Source organism: Salmo salar, chromosome ssa15 (genome assembly GCF_905237065.1).
Source record: "Salmo salar chromosome ssa15, Ssal_v3.1, whole genome shotgun sequence".
Lineage (NCBI taxonomy): Eukaryota > Metazoa > Chordata > Actinopteri > Salmoniformes > Salmonidae > Salmo > Salmo salar.
The window spans coordinates 64,296,236-64,319,050 of NC_059456.1; the positions used below are offsets into that span (position 1 = coordinate 64,296,236).

Here is a 22,815-nt window from a genome sequence, read left to right on the forward strand (position 1 = left end):
ACACAGAATGAATTAACATGAAACGAACACAACAGGAGGGTTAATTGATGCACGCTAATTGTTGTTTTGCTGCAGTGAGAGACGGAAGGAAGAAAAGCAGCCCATATATTTAGCTTACTTTCGCGTATACAGTATACTGTCTCCATTCTTTGGTGCTATTACAACATGACAGACAAATTCCCCCTAATCTAAACTTAGAGAGCTCAGGCATTACTAACGGATGTAGAGACACGTTCTTAAGACCTTCAGACATCACTAGTTGATGTCTGATGATCTTGGATGGTTCCTTGAGGATCCCAGAGGCAACACATCTGTTCCAGCTTTGCTGCCAGACAGAATTTGATATGATGAGCAACACCTCATATCCTTTCATTACTGTCAGTCCAGCCCATTTATACATTTGTTTCCAGCTCCCTGTTAGACACAGGAACCCCCCCCCCCCAAGAGTTAACGGGAAAACTGTGTTCGTTTTTACTTTTAACGAGTTGCTTACTATTCACTCCAAATATCCCGGCCCCCTACTTCTCTGTTAAACCGCTGCAGTATCAAACAATGACATCGCCAAGCTAATTGCTTCCAGACAGGGCCGAGAGCCCGACTTTTCGTTTTCTTTTCCATTTCTGGTGCAGCGCTTACCGGCTTTGGCTTGCAAAAGCAGATATGATAAATGGTGCATGACATCATGTAGACAGCGTTGCACAGCACAACTCTTTCATATACAATAAAAAAACTATTTTGAGTGGGTCTCCAGGAAACTAGCTATCGCTTCAATGGAAAAACACTTGAGGTCTTAGGAATCTGCAGTACTGTAGCAGATGCCCATTTTCCATTTTCATTCATATTTTCGTTTCCTTTTCTGAATGTAAGACTTTCATAACTCAATATTCTTCATGAAGTGCTTTTCTTGCTAGACTGAAATATGGAAATGATCTGTGAAGCTAAAACTTATATGCCATGCAGTGGAGATGTCCCCGATCTACTATGGCTCTTGCCAAGGCCAGGAGAGGCAGGGAAAAGGGGACAGGAGAGTGTGATGGAGTATGAGCTGAAATGCAGGGAGGCCATGTGCAGTGAGTTGGGGAAAATAGGGGTTTTTATGAGCAAAGAAAGGGCCTCCTGTTGGAATTCCCAACCATGACATCATTCCCATGGAAAGAGCCGTGCAGACGCTTGGATAGGGCAGAGGGGATATAGAAGGTTTTCCACACATACTGTATACAGAGAGAGAACGAGAGCGAGTGAGAGCGAGATGGAGGATGTAGATACAGAGGGTGTGTTCAGTGTTTAAAAATCAAGACTTTTCTTGTTCCCAAGTTTAACGGTGCTAGGATGTGTGTTTGGCTTAGTGTATTTAGTGAGATAAGATTGCTGTGGGGGAAAATACACTTGTCATCAGAAAACAGGATTTTTTTTTATGCAGCTCATTAATCTAAACTAGAAATAATAGAGGTCCAAGAATTGATTTTTGATCTCTAGCCAAATACTGAGAAAATCCTGATCTCCAGATTACTTGTAGACAGACATCACAAGCTTTTCTTCAAACAGTACGTCTTCCTTACACAGATAAAATTAGCCTGTACTTGCATTATATGCCTGTACTTGCATGTAAAACTCCAAAATGTTAATCGACCATAAGAAAAGTGATATTCTCCAGACCTTGTAATCATTGCTAACGAATCGAAGTGCCCTTTGATTATGCAGCTGCCCATCTCAACACTGTACCAGACTGTAATGAAATCCTCCACTCATATCTATTCACGTCTTGTTTCGAAACAAATGTCAGCAGGGATAGAGTTTATTTATTCATCCCTTGTGATGAAACAACAAAGTTTTGACTGCCGCCGCAGCCCACGGGGCTTTGATAATATTCAGGACTCATCAGGACTCATTTGAAATGGCTGGTGAACGCTTAGATGCTCTCCCCTCAGGTTTCCTAACGCATCTGAATTACAAAATAATGAGCCTTTAAATTTGATTGAAGGACGTTTTAAGATGTTGTGGGTTTTTGAAACCGTTTTTCTCCTTAGTGTGGGTGTTTTGTTTACTGTCGGTCGGAACTAAACGGGACTTCTAAGCAGTGGAAAGACTGCCTTGACAGGTGATTCCTGTAAGTCTAGTCGTGTCTCTGCTGCTGTACAATGTGTCGACAGCTGTACAGCAGCACTAGGGTCTGGGTCTCAGTCATCTCCATCTGAAATAGATTCTTAGTCGGTCTGCCTTCCTCCTGCCGCAGCGGCACAGCCGTCTGCTGTCTCTATAACCTTTATCTTCCGCACCCGGCACTCAGCTCAGCTCACAGACACACGGTAAAATATTCACATTTTGTTCCTTGTGTTTTTCCTTCTATTTCTCTCTCTCTGTTGGTCTCTGACTCCATCCCTCTCTGTGTCTCTCTCTCAATCTTCTGTTTGATGTCCCAGATGGGAAAAGGGGTCAAAGGAAGCAAAAATGTTCTCCACGGGGAGGCCCAGGGTCCAGGCTTGTAATTAGAGGACATCACCACCTTCCTCCTGAGACAAGCGCGTCAGAGATTGTAAACCTGACCCATCTGGGAACCATTCTTCCTATTTTTCCGGTACCTGTTGTCATTATCCCCCCCAAAATATCCCTGACTGGGGGGGCAGTTTGGCCTAGTCCCCCCATGTGCCCCAACCCGTTCTCTCAGAGGGGTAATTGTTCTCTGGCCCTGTCCTGTCAATCCTAAAGAGCCTAGAGAGCACAGCACCTCGAGCAGGTAATGTATTACTGCAGCTCATGTCTGACTGACACACTTGGTTAACTAAGCCATTATGGTGCAATGGGAGACATTCTATGTGCTGCTCCATTATCTTCCATCCATGATAGAGCATGAGAGAACTGAATACAGACATTACAAAGAATGCCGAAGAGACATCTTAAAACAGGAAGATGAAAAGAATAGGGGATGAGAGAGGGTTGAAGACAAAAATAGAGAAATAGAGAGGGGTATAGATACAGAAAGGCTAGGGGACTGTACACTAGCTCTTATGTCCTATGGGATTGCAGTTAGGATTGCATTAGGGATGTATAGAGAGAGGAGGGCTGCTAAATTCACACTTAGAAAGCCCTCTCTCCCTCTTTTTCCTCTTGTTGTATATATCCCAACATTCTGCAGGACCCTGAAAGGCTCTATTAATAGAGGTGCTTCCACTGCTTGCTCTCTCTGCGTCGGCCAGCTCCTCTCTTCCCACTTACATTCCTCCACTGGGCTGACCATGGACTAACTTCTTTCACTTCTCTCTCTCTACCATCTCTCTCCCTTTATCTCTACCATCTCTCCCTACTTCAGCCCTCCTCTCTCTGCCTCTTGCTCTTTCCCCCTATTCGCCCATCCTCTCTCCCTCCATCCCAGCCTCTTTCATGTTTTTTTTTTTACTCAGATAGCATGACTGAATGACTTCTTCTATCCTCCTTGGTCCCAGGGTAATTTGTATTCTCCCCTTATGCCATTAGCGTGCTGCTGGAGGAATTCCATCCCCTTTCCTCTGCCTAGCTACAGAGCACACCCCCTTCCCTGCTCCCGCCCCCCTCCATACTGCTAACAGGCCAGTGAAAACAGCCCACACAGGGAGGGAGAGAGAGGTAGAGGGGGAGACAGAGAGAGAGAGCTCCATCAGTGGCTATACTGACTTCCACTTAGCAGTCCCTGCTAGCCACCTACCTGCCATACATCCATAGGGAGCTGTCTTGAGAAGGCCAAGCAATGGGAATATTTGCTGCTAACGTGAAGCTACACCCAGAGAGCTAAGCGATGGGACTGTGTCCATCTGAGAGGGATCCGTAGGCAGTAATGGGGACTGGTAGAGTGGGCTGGTAATGCCTCGTCTTGCGACTGCTAGCCAACATGTGGTGTTTGCACTGTAACTCCGAGAAGACCCAGTCCTTACTGGAGCTGGAGCTGGACAGCTGGTAAGGCAGGGTGGTATGGTGGGTGGGTGTACTGTCTGAGCTGTTCGTCTGTACACTTTGTCATTGGGTAAGGTTATCATGACTTGCGATAGGGGAAAATGTTTCATAAACAGAAATGTGTTTTCGTGTGTCTGCGTGCTTGTGTGTGTACAACAATCTCTGTATGCACGCTCTGATATGTGTATGACATGCTGAACAGAGTGCTATTCTAGTGACGTGCATAGCATATCCACATTACATGAGCCAAGGTAGATATCTTGCAGTAGTGATAGCAGGGTCACGCTAATGAATTCTGTGCTCCCACTTAATGGAATTGCATGCAGAGGATGTTTGGGTATGCCGTTTTGATATCTGCTCTTCTTTTATCAAAATAGACCGCTCTCACTTGGCGTCTTTGCATACCTGAATAGATTATAATAACTTTACTGAATGTGTTACGACAATACTGCTACAGTATAGCGCCAGTGTAATTGACATGTATGTGCACTGTTTGTCTGCCCATCCTCATGTGTTGAGGACCATTCCAGTGCTGTTCTCTATTGGCTGGATCGTCAAGGGCAGGTGCTGAGTGTGGCGCGGCGGCTCATTTAATTATTCATTACTGAGAGAATGACAGCCTGGCTGTTAGCATCGCCACTAGAGAGACACATGAGAACTGTCAGGCTCAGGTTCAGACAGAAGCCAGCCAGCACCAGGTCTGACTGGGCCTGTGTGTTGGTGGGGGTGAGGACTGGACTGTAGCAGCCTATATGGGCATTGCTTTGTGCTTTTTGTTTGACTTCCATAGTGACTGAATGAGTTTTCTGTGGATGACACGCCTCCGGCGAGCCAAGTCGACACTCTTTCAAAAAGGGTCTCTCGTTTTTTTTTATTTTTACTGCATTCCTGCTGTGCCTGTTAATATCTGACTGTTGATTTAATACAGAGTGGATTTCTTAATAATATGAATAATGTGCTTCATTAATCAACCCCATAATCAGTAAATCAATCAGGCGAGAGTCGTTGATGCGGAACGCTGGACTTATTCACTTACAATGGAAAGTAATGCATAGACAAGAAAAAGAATGCTTCACGATGATGAATGAATGGGGCTCGCATGACTAGTATATATGATTGTACCACCTTATGTGCCTGTACACAATCATTTGTATAATAGCACCTCATGACGTTAATACCACGTGCCTATTTGGCAGAGGTGGGTTGGCAACACTGATGGACATGGGTGACCATCGCTAGGGAAGGTACTTCTCATTTATTTGACACATTTTTTTATTGATTTGGGTTAGCTCCCTCAACGTTGAGGTAAAATAACACACAAGTGTTTTGCTGCACCTTTTATACCTGCTGTAAACTGTGTAGGTGACGAATACAATTGGATTCGATTTTTCCTCACAGTAGTATTAGCATCTCTGTGCTGTACATTTGTGGATGGTTAGGGATGACTGCATTGACCCTGTCATAGCCATTAATAACAGTGGCTCAGACCGACATTTCATCTGACCTTTGTGGAGCTAGATATAGGTTAAATTGACAGTGTGAGGCCTAGACATACAGTAAGCTCCACAGTGATGATTCCAGGCTAAAACTATTTACAGTAGAAGCATGATTCATTCCTAGACAATAGCGTTGCGACAGAATTGTGGTGGGTATCAATGTTTCTGCAGACCAGATGAGACCGTTTGTCCCAGAGACTACGTGGTACTGGTGTTCTGTCTAGACAGTCATTCCTTACTCCTGAGACTGTGTGCCAACGTTCCTGCTAGCACAACCACTGTAACTGAATTAGTTAACAGTTCAAATTGAGAAGTCAAAATATCAGTAGTTTGTAATCACGACTGTGATGATGTCGACTACATAACGTCTAGCGGAAACTCTCCTAATGATCCCGTCAGTTAACTTGGCCGGCACAGCTAGCTAGTTTCCAGCTGTACTACACTGTAAATTCCAATCTGGTTCTGTGTACTAGCTCTCCTTTGTGAGTTATTTAAAAAGATCCCCACTAACATGATTCTTGGACCTGAAAGGAGTAATGTATCGGAGTGTTGTTCAGACAGCATTGGGTTTTTTTCTAACACTGTGCTTGCACTACTTTAGATGGTTGCTGTGTTGTCTGCTTGAACTTTGACCTCCGAAACATTCCTACACATCTGCGTCTTTGTCGTCCACTGTTTGCATTTGTATTTATGAGCTCTCTGAGTTACTGGCTGGCGGTAGAGAGAGAAAACATCTGGGGGTTTTTTGTGTTTGGAGAACGTGCTGGTGGTCTACTGGAGAGGACTCACTCCTTGTGGTGTTAGGGTGATGGGTGATGGGTGTGGGTTAGGGACTGTAATGCCACATTAAGTTAATAATTGACTCAACTGACTTGTGGTGAGGTTTTTTTCCCTCATTGTTTCTTTTAGAGTACCAAAGGCTAAATGAGAAAGGGAGTGACATTCTGCCATACAGCAAGCTAAACATATTTCACAGTTGATGAGAAAACACAGACTGTCACACATGAGTGAAGGAATAAGGTGTGTGTGTGTGTGTGTGTGTGCGTGTGTGTGTGTGTGTGTGTGTGTGTGTGTGTGTGTGTGTGTGTGTGTGTGTGTGTGTGTGTGTGTGTGTGTGTGTGTGTGTGTGTGTGTGTGTGTGTGTGTGGACGTGTTTAACTATACAAGAGTAGTAAACTAACAAACATTTGACCAACTGGAGACACTTTGTTAGTCCCCAGAGGGGTCTCCCCACAAGGCTATTTGTAGGGGGTTTAAGGTTAGAATTTGGATTAGGGGTTAAAGTTTAAGGTTAGATTTTGTGGTTAAAGTTAGGTTTAGGGCTGGGTTTAGGATTAGGGAAAATAGGGTTTTGAATGGGAATCAAATTGTGTTTCAAAGGTATGTGCTACACTGGAACTCACCTTGCGCCAAAAACTCCAACCTGCACATAATAACAGTCTGCTATTCCCAGAACCTCCGCGGATGTGACTCCTCTTTTCCAGGGTGGCGGGAATTTTTCTCCCTCTGGACTGTGTGATGGAATACGCTGAAGCCTATGCATGTTTACCAGGAGGGGAGGGAGAGAAGGAAGACCCACCTCTAGGCCCCCAACTGAAAATCCCTACCAGCTGAGTTGACGCACTCCTCCAGTCCTTCCAGACCCAGACCAGGCAGAGAGCTAGGCGGCTTTAGGTCTGGCAGGAGGATCTTAGACCACCATTGCTGCTTCTAGTTTGCTAATATAATAAAAGACAAGTCAAACTTTCTTTAAAGTGATGGGGAAAGCAATTTGAATCTCTTTTTTGGGGGGAGGTGTTTCTTATATTACTTTATTCATTACCTTTCTTTACCTTTCTTTTTGGTGCTTTGTTAATCCCCATTGTATCTGATTGGCTGAGAAGGACAGTGGATTTGTAGTCATAACTCAAATAACCAAGTGGAGTCTGTAGATGTGTCGTTCTTAAAAGCTCTCCCCTGGAGCGACGTCATCTGAAGCCCTGCTTTCCTCTCCTCCTCTCGCTCACTTCTTTTTACCCTTCACTGCAAAATGAAACATCTGCTCACTAATACACTGCTGTTTCTTCCTTCCGTTTTTTCCCCCCCCGGTTCTTTTCCTGCCGTCATGAACAACTGACCTGACAGAAGAGAACAGCAGGACATCACTTGGAGTCTCTTTCTCTCGCCTTCTTTCTCTTCTTACTTACATTACACCATTTTGGTGGCTGAAGTGGGAGAATAAAAGCAGAGGGAGAATGGGTGATGGATGGAGCTGGAGAAGTGGAGAAGGAGAGGGTGAGGTAAAGAATGCTGGTGAGTGACTTCAGTATTCCATGGAAAGGGCCAGCGCAGTAGAGGAGAGGGAATCGTGCACTATAAAGCAACCATGTCCACTTAGCTACTATCTTACATGGCCTGACACAATGAAGAACAAACCCCCGAAAGCTCTTACACTAGCTTAAAGAAAACAGGTTCTAAATCTCTGTAGGAAAGCTTATTTCACACAGGATCAGGAAAAATAAGTATTTGTTTATGTGAAAAACAGCCAACATCATACAGCAAGAGGTTCACTATAGCACGGTTCAGGGACTTTATGATTAAATGTATTTATGAAGCCCTTTCTACGTCAGCAGCTGTCACAAAGTGCTTATACAGAAACCCACCCTAAAACCCCAAACAGCAAGCAATTCAGATGTAAAAGCTATGTTTATTCGGTTTGGTGTAGTCTGTTATGCCAAATAAACCACCACTTCCAATATTCCCCTGAAATTAATATAAAGCATTGTTATTGCTGGTCTCTGGTGGTACTGTGGCAGCATGCTAGGTGCGCTTGCCTCTCACTCCAGGGAAGGATGCATCGTCACACAGTTTGCCATGACAGATGGTCGGGGACACTCGTCCCCACGGCGATTATGCAAGAAGTGTGATTTCCCTCTGTCACACTGGGTTTTGTGTTGGTGCTGCATGCAGTAAATGGGCCTCTGTGTGTATTGTAGTTGTAGCTAGCTGTCTGCAGCTCTAAATGGTCTAGATACTATACACTATGTGTGTATCTAATGTTCCAAGGGAGGCGGTTAGCATTCGCTTACTGTCAAGGTAGCCCGTGTCACCATGCCCTTATGTAACCCTCTGTGTCTCAACCCAAAAGAACAGGGAGTTGGCGAGAAAGGGGGACTTAATGTGATCCACTTAAACTGTCACAGGAATTTACTCTGATATAGTCTGTTGAAAAATTGGTGGGAAAGAAAGCTGTGGATGGAGTAGAACTACGATTTATGTCTTACAGTACTGTCTTGCTGTGACAGTGAGTTATTTATACATTCAATTCATTCAACTCACAACATTCAGTTCAACTTGATAAGGTGTAGCCTATTTATCCCCCAAGGGACAATTTATTTTTGCTGGGCGTAAATTGTAAATGCAGACAACGTATAACAACATGATACATACTATGGCTGACCCCATTTAGTCAACGGGTCAATTGTATGGTCGATAGGCTGTTGAACAACTGAGATTTCTTTAGTCGAGGAAATTTCTTTTTTTCATGGTGCACAACACACCTGTCTTAGTCGCGCCTGTCTCAGTGGACTAATCCATTGCGGAGGCCACGGGGATGGGATGGCACAGTCCATCACTGTAAGACGTCATACTGAAATTATATATGGTTATATTATGTCGAAATAATTGTGCAACACTAATGAATCTAATATTATTTTATAACAAATGTGCTTTCTCCCGTGTTAAATGCAGTTCTGAAACATAATATTCAGTGGGCTGTAGAATTGGTGCCTTTCCCTATGTTGCTATGTGCACAATAGCAAAGTTAACCAGAATATTGGGATTGAATCAATGCGTGGGAGGCAACAGCAGAAATGAGGAAACAGCCCTTGCCTTAGCCTAATTGTCTAAGAAAATTGAAGAGAAACTTCATTAGGTCTATAATCAATAGCCTAACTGTTAAATGTGCCTGACTTTATAAATCATCCATATATATTTACAGCAATAAGACTGTAAATATGTTTCTGTTGACTGTTTGAGTGTTTGTTTAATTGCCTACTGATTCCGTGAGCACCAAGCCTCATGCAATGGCAAAATGGCAGATGCAGCAATTTCCCAGATTCTGCAGTTTTTTTATCTTTACTATGCTGTGATGAAGGCTTTACACATTTTTTTCATGACAACGGACTGGTATTACTTATAATTTATTTAGTGTTGTTTACACTGTTCCAAACAGGCAGAAAAATAATATTGTAATCTAACAGAACTTGTTTGTCACACATAATATGCACGCAGCTGTAGCTCCTATACCTTCCTTTTTCTTGATCTCCTTCTTTTTGTTATTACAATTATTATTATGGTCATCATTATAATAATAACTAATGTCATTATCATTAGTAGGCGTTGTATAGCAGCCTTGTATAACCACCATCGAGCTGTAGGCCTAAGAGCGCATCCTGTTTAGTCTTTATACTGTAACTGACTTGGGCCTATATTTCAATATATAGGCTACTGTATCAATCATTCATTCGTTCATGCCATCACACAGCATACCAGACCTTAATGCTTTGAAATGCAATCAAGCATTTGTTTTGCAACTGTTTTTAGTCTGCTGTAATAAAGGCTTTATATATCATTTTTTCAGTTAGAACAGACTCTCTGCTCCACTTACTTAGTGTTTACACTGTTCCAAATGGTCAGAAAAAAAATATTGTAATCTAACAGCAACTATTTGGCACACAATACTCACGCAACGCTTGCTCCTATGCCCTCCTTTTTCTTGATCTCCAGTAGCTTTCACAACTCAGTCAAATGTCTTCTGCAGATCTGACTCCCCCTTTCCCTCCTGAGCAACCAGTAAACATACGCCCGTTTCAAGTTTATTTTTCACTTCCTCTGCATCCATTTTGCTGTCACTTTTACTGTGTTTGGAGTTTGTTATAACCAATTTATCGATGTGATTATGATCAGCTATAGGTCAGGCCCTACTGATCACATGCATGCGATGCTTAGATGTTTCACATAAAGAGAGCAAGGGTTGAGGGAATAAGGAATGTTTTTCCTAAACAAATGAGTGAGTTCGGTAACAGAACTTTTCAGTCAGAAACAAGTAAAAAAAGAAATGGCTAAATTGATGTTGCAGCTTCAGCACGGACAGCGCAATAAACACTTGCTGTGCTGTGGTGCCTTTTCGCTGCAGTAGGGAGGAGAGCGAGACAATGCTCTCACACAGGCACTCGCTGTCATTTTTTTTAACACAGTGTGACCATCGGGTTCTCTTATGAAACAATAAGTTTAAACATTTCGACCAATCGATTGGTCAAAAGAACAGGACGACTCTTGGTCGGGGGGGGACAGCCCTAATACATACATAACCGTCACTTTAAATTTCACTGCAGGACCCTAGTTTTTGCAGTAGTTCACTATTCTGTGTCTGTATTCAGCTAATTCCTCCACGTCCCAGGTGGCAGCCTGGCTGTCTGCTGTAGTGCCACGTCCACCAACATGTTTACAGAAATCACACTCCGCTGTTTGGGTGAGAGGCAGTTGAATGTCTAAAACGAATACAAAGGCCTCAGAAAGCATAATGTGTCCCTTTCACAGAAGTTTTAAACTGATTGAGCTGCATTGAAGCTGGAGTGGCTTTGGCCGTTTCCTCGATGCCTCTCATGTGTTAACCCCTGTGACTCCTTAGCTGTCGTATGCGTACGTTAGTAGTGCTAGTGCCCATCTATCAGTCAGAAGGCCACTACATTTTAATCAGGCAGTTGGAGGGCCTACTAAACCTTTACTGTGGGTGTAAACATGGCGTCAGTATATATTTGGGATGCAGAAGGGTGTGTCGTGAATATTCAATACAGTTACTGTGGTTAGACTTTAAAAGTCACGACGTCCCACTATAAGGCTGGAAATACACTGTGGTCATGGTCAGGGGATTGACACTGTCGTCAGCTGTGACTCTGACATCTGTTTGTAGGTCACTTGTTATAGAGAATCAACCTTGTTTGGTACTTTTGGGTGTGGTGTAAGATGAGTCAAATAGTCTGAATATCAATTTCTATAAACATTTGTACAGTATCCCTATTTCTCATTTAGCATATAATGGAAATTGGAAAAGGCATTGCTAAAAGCCACACTGGCTGTAGTTTGTATTGCAACTTGAAGATGAATTTCCTTATTTGTAGTGTACATCCAGAAACAAATCCTCCTGGCTATAACTCTGTAGTTGGCAGTCTCCTGTATGAGGAGGGCAGTAGTTTTATGTACCTAAGAAACAAGGGGTGTGTCAGGTGTATACTAACAGGTGAAGTCACTATTCAAACCACAACACATTTTGTGTTAAAGTGAAAGCACCCATGACAAGAGTTAAGACAGGAGATTGTGAAGCCTCCCATACACACTTCCACGTTGACTCATTGAATCGTTTTTAGTTTAATTCGGTTCCAAATGATTGTTAACGTTTGATATGTTTACCTTGTCACCGTGCACTCCAACTGGACTTTGGAATATATATTGGACTCACTTTAGTAGAAGTGAGGCTCCTATATGCCAAACATGATGTAACTGTCATTGGTCACTGGTTGAACTTTGAACTGCCTGGTGCAGACTGAGTTTCCTGGAGGAGCTGCTGTGAGTGTGTACTCAAATCTTCAACATGGTGGACAAGGCATGGAGGAAGAGTTGGCAGTTCATCGAGAACAGGATGTCTCTGCGTGTGAGGAAGCAGTCTTCCACTGTTGAACGTAAGAGTGAGTGAGTACCCTCTCCTGTTTGACTATATGCTGGGTTGAAGGGTTGGGTTGCTCTGGTTAGTTTTGTTGATGCTCTACTTGGTTCTTACTGCCGTGTGATTACATCCTTATCAATATCCTGACTGTGTTGAATTTATTCATAGAGATTGGGTTGGTGACATGTTAGAAAATGAATAGGGCTGTTACAGTCATATTTCAAATAGTAATCAAGGCAGACCCACTTACATGCACTTTTAATCAGCGCAGTGTTGAGAAGCTGATGTAGGCTGTGTCTAGGAAAGATAGTATCAGCACTTCTGAGAAATGACTGCAGTATTTACTCGTGTGAGTCGTGTTATTGCTGAATGCTGCTCTACCACCAACTATTGACTCTTTAGTGAAGTTTCTAAACACACAGGAACACGGACTTCAACCCTCACTGTTTCCTTTGGCTGTTTTCATTTAGACATCCACAGCTTAGTTGGAATTCATGCCGTGGTTACTTGATTCGTAGACATTTCCTGAACTTATTCCGCAGCACAGTGTTTAAAGTAATTATACACACTATGAAAGAATGACAGTGCCAAAAGACTACTGAATGGTCAATGTTGGTGGTGATTACTGTACTTAATAGGTTCTAGTGTAGTAATGGATGAGATGCCTACTCAATGAGTGTCAGTATGGGATGACTATTGAGAGAGCAGTGGAAGAGCACAGGCAGGCTATGAAAGCTTTGAGTGACTTTTTTTTCTCTGTATCATTGCAGTGTGGATGGTGTTGAAATACTAACTGTATTTCTTGCTGTGTCATTGCAGTAGACTAGCTGTGTATCTCTTTCTTTGTGTCATTGCAGTGTGGAGGGGGATGCGCGGCCCAGTGAGAGTGACGGTGGAGCAAGCTACAGGGGCCCAGTGATAAGCCCGGACCGCTTCGAGGGCCCCCTCTACGGCCACGGCGTGCAGCCGGGCCCCCAGCGGCCCCCCCGCAGGCCCAAGCTCCAGCACTCGCAGTCCATCCTTCGCAAGCAGGCCGAGGAGGAGGCCATCAAACGCTCCCGCTCGCTCTCCGAGGGCTATGAGCTCTCCGCTGACCTCCAGGACAAACAGGTAGGGTATCACTGTTTCAGACCCACCCTATGTATGTCCTATATAGACTTATGAAGCCATTTTGCAAAAACTCCCACATTACCTGACGTCTTTACTTACCCATAAAATTTGAGTTACCAAACCAGATCACAAGGATGGCGAACTCTGGAAATTCTGTCTGTTACTACAGACTTAGGGAAAACAGCTTTTTGTTCCATACATGGAGTGCAAAGAAACTATCTTATGAGTTCCCTACAAATGGATGTATTGGTGCCTTTCGGACAACTCAGTGTTGATTGAGGACCTCTTTGCTGAGGAATGTTTTTCATGAGTGTGTTTTTTTTATATTTTCTGTGTAATTTGTTGTGTAATTGTAAGATGCAGGGATTCCTTGCAAAAGAGACCTTGGTCTCACTAAAACTCCCTTTATTTTTTAGACAAAATAACATTTCCCTTACTGAACCTCTGTCAATGACCACACTACACACACTAACATCTACAGATCCCTTTGAGAAGAAAATAAAACTATGGCATTGCTTTGCTACAGGTTCTCTGCTCGTCCCAGGTTCTCTGCTCATAAAAAAATGTCCTTGAAATTTGTATTACTAAGAAATTATAGACATCTTTCCCTGGAAAGATCAATTCAGTCCCACAAGTGTTTGAGCTTTGTTCATCATTTGTCAAATATAATCATTATCCTATAATCAAGAAGTTGTGATAATCTGTTCTCCTCTGTCCGTCAGGTGGAGATGCTGGAGCGTAAATATGGAGGACGCTTCATAACCCGGCATGCGGCCCGCACCATCCAGACAGCCTTCCGCCAGTACCAGATGAACAAAAACTTTGAGCGTCTCAGGAGTTCTATGTCTGAGAACCGCATGTCCCGACGCATCGTTCTGTCCAACATGAGGATGCAGTTCTCCTTCGAGGGCCCTGAGAAAGTCCACAGCTCCTACTTTGAGGGGAAACAGGTGTCCCTGACAGACGACGGCACCCCCCTGGCCTTGGTACAGTCCGAGTGCGGGGACATGGAGGTCCACCACCAGGCCAACATGGCGTCTCACCCTGCTTCCCAGAACGACCTGACGGACGCCATCACGGAGTTGGAGGATGCCTTCTCCAGGCAGGTGAAGTCTCTGGCCGAGTCCATTGATGACGCCTTGAACTGCCGCAGCCTGCAGGGCGACGAGGGTCTTGACCCTGAGGCCATGGGCTGCCCCGAGGTAGAGAGGGAGGTGGCCTATCAGGTGAAGCCTCACCGCGGGGTGGCGGGACGCATGCGAGAGGACATGATGGCGTCCTACAGCGATGTGACTCTGTTTATTGATGAGGAGGAGCTGTCTCCCTCTATGGGGCTATCGCGGGGGTCAGGTGACCAGCCCTCCAGCATTGAGTCAGACCTACGCCTGCACTCAGCCAACTCCTCCCAGGAGTACTGGCCCCTGGACACCAAAGATGAGGGGCGTGACACAGACACCAGCTGTCGCAGCACCCCTTCGCTGGAGTGCCAGGAGCAGCGGCTCAGGGTGGACCACCTCCCCCTGCTGACCATCGAGCCGCCCAGCGACAGCTCCGCCGAACACAGTGACCGCTCTGACCGCAGCTCCGTCAAACGGCCGCCCGTCTACGAGCCTCACGGGGGCAGCCACATCGTGGCGTCCTCCAAGGCTAGCCCCAAACACATCTCTCATGGCCCACCCCCGCGGGCGCCCTCCAGGGACGACAAGGCGCCCCTCCGCCACCGGGCGCTGGAAAGCCACCTGGCCATCAACGGCTCTGCCAACCGGCAGAGCAAGTCTGAGTCTGACTTCTCGGACGGGGATAACGACAGCATCAACAGCACGTCTAACTCCAATGACACCATCAATTGCAGCTCTGAGTCATCCAGGGACAGCCTGAGGGAGCAGACACTCTGCAAGCAGACATACCACAAAGAGACACGCAACAGCTGGGACTCGCCCGTCTTCAGCAACGATGTGATCCGCAAGAGGCACTACCGCATCGGCCTGAACCTCTTCAACAAGTAGGTGCTCAGCTCTGACTGAGTGCTAACGTGGTTGTCCACTGATTGGTGTAATTAAGGGTAAATGAGCAGAGGGGTTCTTATAGAGAAACCGAGGTGACCTATTTACAGTTATCAGAATTGTATTTGGGCCACACAATATAAGGCAATCAGTCTAATTCAAGTAAATTAGCAGGGTTAAAGACAAGTCCTATGAAATGGAAAAAATGCGTACAATTTGTATAAGGTAGGACTATAGGCTAAGGTATATATTTGTGCATTCGTGTAAACTCTTTGTAGACTCATAGGTCTACTTTTATAGGACTGATATTCTGTAGATGAGAAATTCAGACAGATGCAGTTTTACAGTCCATCCGTTTATCTTCTACTACATACAGCCAGACAGAGTCGCTCCATTTTCTGTGCCCTTATTAAATATTAACCACCCTGTTCCTATTGTGGCCACTTCCTATCAGTCACAGAATCAAACACCACACTTGGCTCTGTAAAATGACTGGATAGGTCGCATAAGGACACACCTGCTTCAAAAAGGCCTTATTTTGATGTCATGCTAGACTTTTTCAGTAGGGTCACCTTTGGTGTCAGTCTCATTGTGTCTGTCTCTGCTTCAATATAAACACGAACCCTTCTTTCTTGTGTGTCTGCAGGAAGCCAGAGAAAGGCGTCCAGTACTTGACTGAGAGAGGGTTCGTCCCGGACACGCCTGTGGGTGTGGCTCACTTCCTGCTTCAGAGGAAGGGCCTGAGCAGGCAGATGATTGGAGAGTTCCTGGGCAACCGTCAGAAACAGTTCAACAGAGACGTCCTGGAGTGAGTACTAATTTTTAAAGGCCAGGTCATGTGACACTTGTTATTGTCTATCAAAAAAACATTGATTGGGGGATCACAGTGCCTTGCACAGATAGCATTATACTGTAGGCCAGGCCAGAACAATAGATGTACTGTTCCAAGTTCAGCAAGCCATCTTTGCATTCACCGCTCTTAATTTATATCCTAACTGGGAGGTAATTGTCTTGGAACAGTTGGTGCCAACATTGTGCCCATTAACATTCTACATCTCAAAGTAAGATGGCCGAACTTTGTATATCTGGAGATGGACTTTTGTAATAACCACTTTTCCACGTGTAGATTTGAACTAGAGATGGGCACCAATATGGAAGTATTAATATTAATATCATATCGGAATTTACTGAACTTGCTGTTAAAGCTGGGAATCCTTAGTTTCCACATCAATTTTTGGTCTTAATTAATGACATATACCCATTGATTCTTGAAGCGTATGTTTACACTGTTTGTAAACAAAGTAAATGTAAACAAACACTTGTATAGCCTCTAAACATGGTTTAATTTGTATATCATGGATGGTCAGTCCTGGCGCTCGCTTTGAATGTGAGAGTGGTTACATTTCTCCAGGCCCATCCCTCAGTTTTTGACCAAAACACAGGTGGGGGTGACTGCTTTCTTATTGTTTCAATTAAGGATTCCAACATTAAATACTATACAAATCAATTACATATTTGTTGGTTAGGGAATTCATTGGTTGGTTGCTTGTGTGTTCCAGTTGTGTGGTGGATGAGATGGATTTCTCGTCAATGGAGCTGGACGAGGCACTGAGAAAGTTCCAGAACCACATCCGGGTCCAGGGAGAGGCCCAGAAGGTGGAGCGCCTCATCGAAGCCTACAGGTGAGCCAACCGATAGACAGGTCAGAGAAGCATATACTAGGTAGACAGCCTCGTTAGGATGGGGGGGGGGGGGGGGCATATAAGCACACATGTAGACTGAGGATGAGGGGCTATTCACGTAGACCGGTTTGGCCAAGAGGATACTTACTACAGGTCAGTATTAGCATTTTAAAATTATAACAGCGTAATCAACATCAACCAAAATACTATACTGCAAGTACTGCACATTAGTTTCAGATAAAGTTTTCTCTCTTACGAGTGACCTAATAGTTCTTCACTCTTTTGCGTTACGTTTTCAAATGTAATGCAAATGTTGACCAATGTCTTGGAAATGCAAGTCACTGCTGACTTTGCTCACAACACCGTGTTGGCTAAATGACTTATTAATGCGTAGAGGGACTTGGTGCTTCAATTACTTTTGCTTGAGTAAATAGGACAGTTCCTCACGCAATGCAGCAATAATGATGACACGGTACACACACAATGTTGACAGTTATTGACCATCATGTGATGCATTGTATGCTTGCTTTACAAATTTTCACCAGCAAGTCAATAAGACAAATGTTGCCATTGTGTGGACAAAATCCGGTTTTATATTCAAATGCATTCAATGATGGCTCTCTATGTCAAAAGCCTCTTTTCACCTCTGACATGTGATGTCATCTCCCTTTCCTGTTGTTTTGTATTCCAGCCAACGCTACTGTATCTGTAACCCCACGGTAGTGCGACAGTTCCGGAACCCTGACACCATCTTCATCCTGGCCTTCGCCATCATCCTCCTCAACACAGACATGTACAGCCCCAACGTCAAGCCAGAGAGAAAGATGAAGCTGGAGGACTTCGTCAAGAACCTCCGAGGTGAGAGAGAGAGAGGGGTGTCGGGGTTTCTGAAGACAAAATGGAGACATTGTCCTCTACATATTTCAGAGAAAATAAAGAATTATAAAAATCAACTAAAAACTTCATCAAGTGAGTGTAGGACATTCACAATGTGATTTCTTCACCGCGTTAACAAGGCACACCTGTAACAATGCTATCTATCTGGATTAAAAGAAGAAAACACACATCCAATCCAGCTCAGCAGGACAGAAGTGGGGCAGAGAATACGCAATCACAAATGGAACCGGTTCATTTGTGCTACATGATTAGCATTTCAATCACGAAAGCAACATTTTCATCACACACAGATGAAAACAATACATTTTTCATCATCAACATGCTGCTGTCACCCTCCCTATCTGAAGAGGCTGTCACATGTTGCGTGTGTTAAAATTCCATTTCAATATCTGGCAGCGTCTGGCAGTTCACAAGGGCAGGCTGTGATTGTGTGTTTGAGTCGAGGCTGTTTTGAGGTAGCGATGACCTTGATAGAAATGTGTTAACACTAATTCATTGCACCTTCACACAATCACATTAGCAATTCTTATTCTTGGGTGAGCAGCGTGATAGAGGCACAGTCAACCACTTGTCGTTTTTTTGCTTGGCATTTGACATTTTATTTGAGAAGTAAAGCATGGCGGGCTGATTCATCATCCATCGTGACGAGTGTCAGTAATGGTAAAACAAGGAGAAGTAATTGGATAAGAGGGATTCATATTCTCACGCTAAATGAAAAAGACAAAGTGTGTGTGCGCACGTGCGTGCATGCTGTGTCCTTGCTTTTGTGTGTGTGTGTGTGCGCCTCTGTCTGTGGGTGTGTGTGTAACCATTGTCTCCTCTCCTCCCCAGGGGTGGATGATGGGGAGGACATCCCCAGGGAGACTCTGGTAGGAATCTATGAGAGGATCAGGAAGAGGGAGCTGAAGACAAACGAGGACCACGTGTCTCAGGTTCAGAAGGTGGAGAAACTCATAGTGGGGAAGAAACCGGTGAGGAGCACACAACTTACCTAAAACTCTGCTACAGCACTTTTTGCATAATGCTTGATACAAGGCAGATGCCTGAAACGCCCTTGAGTTTACTCTGGCATGACTCATCTTAATTAAATGTGTCACTCCATAGCCCCTCGATTAACGATGGCGTGCGGTTTGTCAAATACAGCCCAAAGACACACATTTATCCGTGGAGAGAGAGTGTTGGGCCTTTTCTTTACACTTTATCAAATCAAATCACATACACATGGTTAGCAGATGTTATTGCGAGTGTAGCGAAATGCTTGTGCTTCTAGTTCTGACAGTGCAGCAATATCTAACATGTAATCTAACAATTCCACAACAACTACCTAATATACACAAATCTAAGTAAAGGAATGGAATAACAATATATACATATAAATATATGGACAAGCAATGACAGTGGCACAGGCAAGATGCAATAGATGGTATAAAATACAGTATATACATATGAGATGAGTAATGTAAGTTATGTAAACATTATTAAAGTGACTAGTGATCCATTAATTAAAGTGGCCAATGATTTCAAGTCTGTATGTTGGCAGCAGCCTCTCTGTGTTAGTGATGGCTGTTTAACAGTCTGATGGCCTTGAGATAGAAGCTGTTTTTCAGTCTCTCGGTCCCAGATTTGATGCACATGTACTGACCTTGCCTTCTGCATGATAGCGGGGTGAACAGGTAGTGGCTCGGGTGGTTGTTGTCATTGATGATCTTTTTGGCCTTCCTGTGACATCGGGTGCTGTAGGTGTCCTGGAGGGCAGGTAGTTTTCCTCCGGTGATGCGTTTGTAAAAGTTAGAGGGTTTTAGGTGACAAGCCAAATTTCTTCAGCCAGCCTCCTGAGGTTGAAGAGGCGCTGTTGCATCTTCTTCACCACACTGTCTGTGTGGGTGGACCATTTCAGTTTGTCCGTGATGTGTACGCCGAGGAACTTAACTATCCACCTTCTCCACTGCTGTCCTGTTGATGTGGATAGGGGGGTGCTCCCTCTGCTGTTTCCTGAAGTCCACGATCGTTGTTTTCCTGACACCACATTCCGAGTGCCCTCACCACCTCCCTGTAGGCTGTCTCGTCATTGCTGGTAATCAAGCCTACTACTGTTGTGTCGTCAGCAAACTTGATGATTGAGTAGGAGGCATGCATGGCCACGCAGTCATGGGTGAACAAGGAGTACAGGAGGGGGCTGAGCACACAACCTTGTGGGGCCCCAGTGTTGATGATCAGCGAAGTGGAGCGGTTGTTTCCTACCTTTACCACCTGGGGGCGGCCGTCAGGAAGTCCAGGACCCAATTGCAATTGCACAGGGTGGGGTTGAGACCCAGGCCCTCAAGCTTAATGATGAGCTTGGAGGGTACTATGGTGTTGAATGCTGAGCTATAGTCAATGAACAGCATTCTTACATAGGTATTCCTCTTGTCCAGATGGGATAGGGCAGTGTGATGGCGATTGCATTGTCTGTGGACCTATTGGGGTGGTAAGCAAATTGAAGTGGGTCTAGGGTGACAGGTAAGGTGGAGGTGATATGGTCCTTGACTAGTCTCTCAAAGCACTTCATGATGACAGAAGTGAGTGCTACAGGGCAATAGTCATTTAGTTCAGTTACGTTTGCATTCTTGGGTACAGGAGCAATGGTGGCCATCTTGAAGCATGTGGGGACAGCAGTCTGGGATAGGGAGAGATTGAATATGTCCGTAAACACACCAGCCAGCTAGTCTGCGCATGCTCTGAGGAAGCGTCTAGGGATGCCGTCTGGGCCAGCAGCCTTGCGAGGGTTAACATGTTTAAATGTCTTACTCATGTAGGCCACAGAGAAGGAGAGCCCACAGTCCTTGGTAGCAGGCTGCGTCTGTGGCAAAGAAGGTGTTTAGTTTATCTGGAAGCAAGACGTCGGTGTCCGTGACGTGGCTGGTTTTTCTTTTGTAGTCTGTGATTGTCTGTAGACCCTGCCACATACGTCTCGTGTCTGAGCCGTTGAATTGCGACTCTACTTTGTCTCTATACTGACATTTTGCTTGTTTGATTGCCTTGTGGGGGGAATAACTACACTGTTTGGATTCGGCCATATTCCCATTCACCTTTCCATGGTTAAATGTGGTGATTCGCGCTTTCAGTTTGAGGAATTCTAGGTCAGGTGAACAAAAGGACTTGAGTTCCTGCATGTTACATTTTACATTTTAGTCATTTAGCAGACGCTCTTATCCAGAGCGACTTACAGTAGTGAATGCATACATTTCATAAAAAATTTTTTCCTGTGCTGGCCCCCCATGGGAATCGAACCCACAACCCTGGCGTTGCAAACACCATGCTCTACCAACTGAGCTACAGGGAAGGCTTGTTGTTACACGATGAGTCGTTAATCATGAAACATACACCCCCGCCCATCTTCTTCCCGGAGAGATGTTTATTCCTGTCGGCACGATGCACAAAGAATCCAGGTGGCTGTACCGACTCAGACAGCATATCCCGAGAGAGCCATGTTCAGGAGAGCCTTGTTTCTCGCAAGTATCCAAGCAATCTCATATGTTGCCTTGTCGTTTTCTCTGCAACAGTGCTAGATCTGTCCATCATTTGTTGTTGTCCTTTGAGCTGTCTTTTGAGTTGCGCTATTTTGTTATTTCTGGAGGTTGCTTTGTGGCGGATATGTTTTGTCAAAGTGGGCATGGAAATGTCGCTCTAAATTTGCGCCTTTAAAACAATTGACTGCCTTCTGGCAAATAAGACAAAGTGAGGTAGTCCTATTATGCAGAACAAAAAAAATACTTGTCTATGCATTTCTCTTGGAACTTTCTGTGTTCTTCTTGAATCGACCGTATCCTTCTCTTAGTCACCAGAGCTACGTTAGCTAGTTGCAATTCCCCGCCGCCATCTTCCTGATTGTCCTGGCTCTCCTGGTGTTTGTTCGTTCATAGCTGTCACATTGTTCTCCAGCTCTTCCCCCTCATTTTCCTTGTCAATAGATTTACTTTCTTTTTTTACAATAAATTGATCCATGTCGACCAGACTGCAAAATTAAATGGAGTAGATGTGTCAGTCGCTGTAGCTGAGCAGTTGCGTTCTATTTCGGTCTTTCTGTTCAACAGTTGCGCTATACTGCCATCTATCTGCTGTCCAGGAAGCAATAGGTATATTCAATGACGTGATTCAGGCTTCCATTAAACACATTGAATTGAAATTGTATCATTGTTATGTATTATGAATGGAAAATAGGAAAATCACCGCAATCTGCAAATGAAGGGCTTGCGCAATGAGTACCACTGCACTAATATAACACTTAGTATAGTGAAAAGGCATAGCCTACTTACACTTACTATATAGGAGCAAAAACAGAGGGAGAACAACAAATCAAATTGAATTGCTTGTGTACACAGATTTGCAGATGTAATCGCAGGAGCAGCGAAATGCTTGTGTTTAAAGTTCCAACAGTGCAGTAATACCTAACAATCATTTAAAAAAAGCAATAGACACATCATCCAAAAATATATATTTAAGAAATATCAGAATGGGCAATGTCAGAGAGCGAAATATAAACATATAATGTAATATATATATATATATATATATATATATATATATATATATATATAATGATGTGTAAATATCTTATGGACAGTATATGAATAGAAAAGGTTTATACAGCAGTAATCACAATGCCCTCAAAGTATTCATACCCCTTGACTTATTCTACATTTTGTTGAGTTACAGCCTTAATTCAAAATTTATTAAATGCATTTTCTCACCCATCTACTCACAATACCCAATAATGACAAAGTAAAAACTTGTTTTTAGACATTTTTGTACATTTAATGAAAATGAAAAGTATTCACACCCCTGAGTCAATACATGTTAGAATCACATTTGTCAGCGATTAGAGCTATGAGGCTTTCTTGGTTAGTCTTTAAGGGTGTTTTCACACTTTGTCCCTTTCAGACAATTTATGTGAATTCCAAAGGAACTTAGACCCCTCAAAAGATCCCCCAAAGCGTACCGAACTGTGACCATCTCGAGAG

At 44.1% G+C, this 22,815-nt stretch overlaps 1 protein-coding gene across 12 annotated transcripts in view; it reads left to right on the forward strand.

The window, feature by feature from the left end:
- The window catches only part of LOC106571902 (IQ motif and SEC7 domain-containing protein 1), a 191,660-nt gene that overhangs the window by 154,373 nt on the left and 14,472 nt on the right, over positions 1-22,815 (forward strand). For 8 of the 12 annotated variants that reach the window (XM_014145442.2, XM_014145449.2, XM_014145443.2 and 5 more), the window contains 6 exons: positions 12,981-13,233; positions 13,956-15,235; positions 15,883-16,044; positions 16,796-16,918; positions 17,610-17,776; positions 18,647-18,786. In XM_014145442.2, the coding sequence (XP_014000917.1) occupies positions 12,981-13,233; positions 13,956-15,235; positions 15,883-16,044; positions 16,796-16,918; positions 17,610-17,776; positions 18,647-18,786 (2,125 nt within the window). Of the gene's footprint in view, positions 1-2,713; positions 2,735-3,562; positions 3,928-10,520; positions 12,150-12,980; positions 13,234-13,955; positions 15,236-15,882; positions 16,045-16,795; positions 16,919-17,609; positions 17,777-18,646; positions 18,787-22,815 lie in introns of those variants that run through there. The other 4 variants (XM_045695923.1, XM_014145446.2, XM_014145444.2 and 1 more) reach the window with 4 other exon arrangements.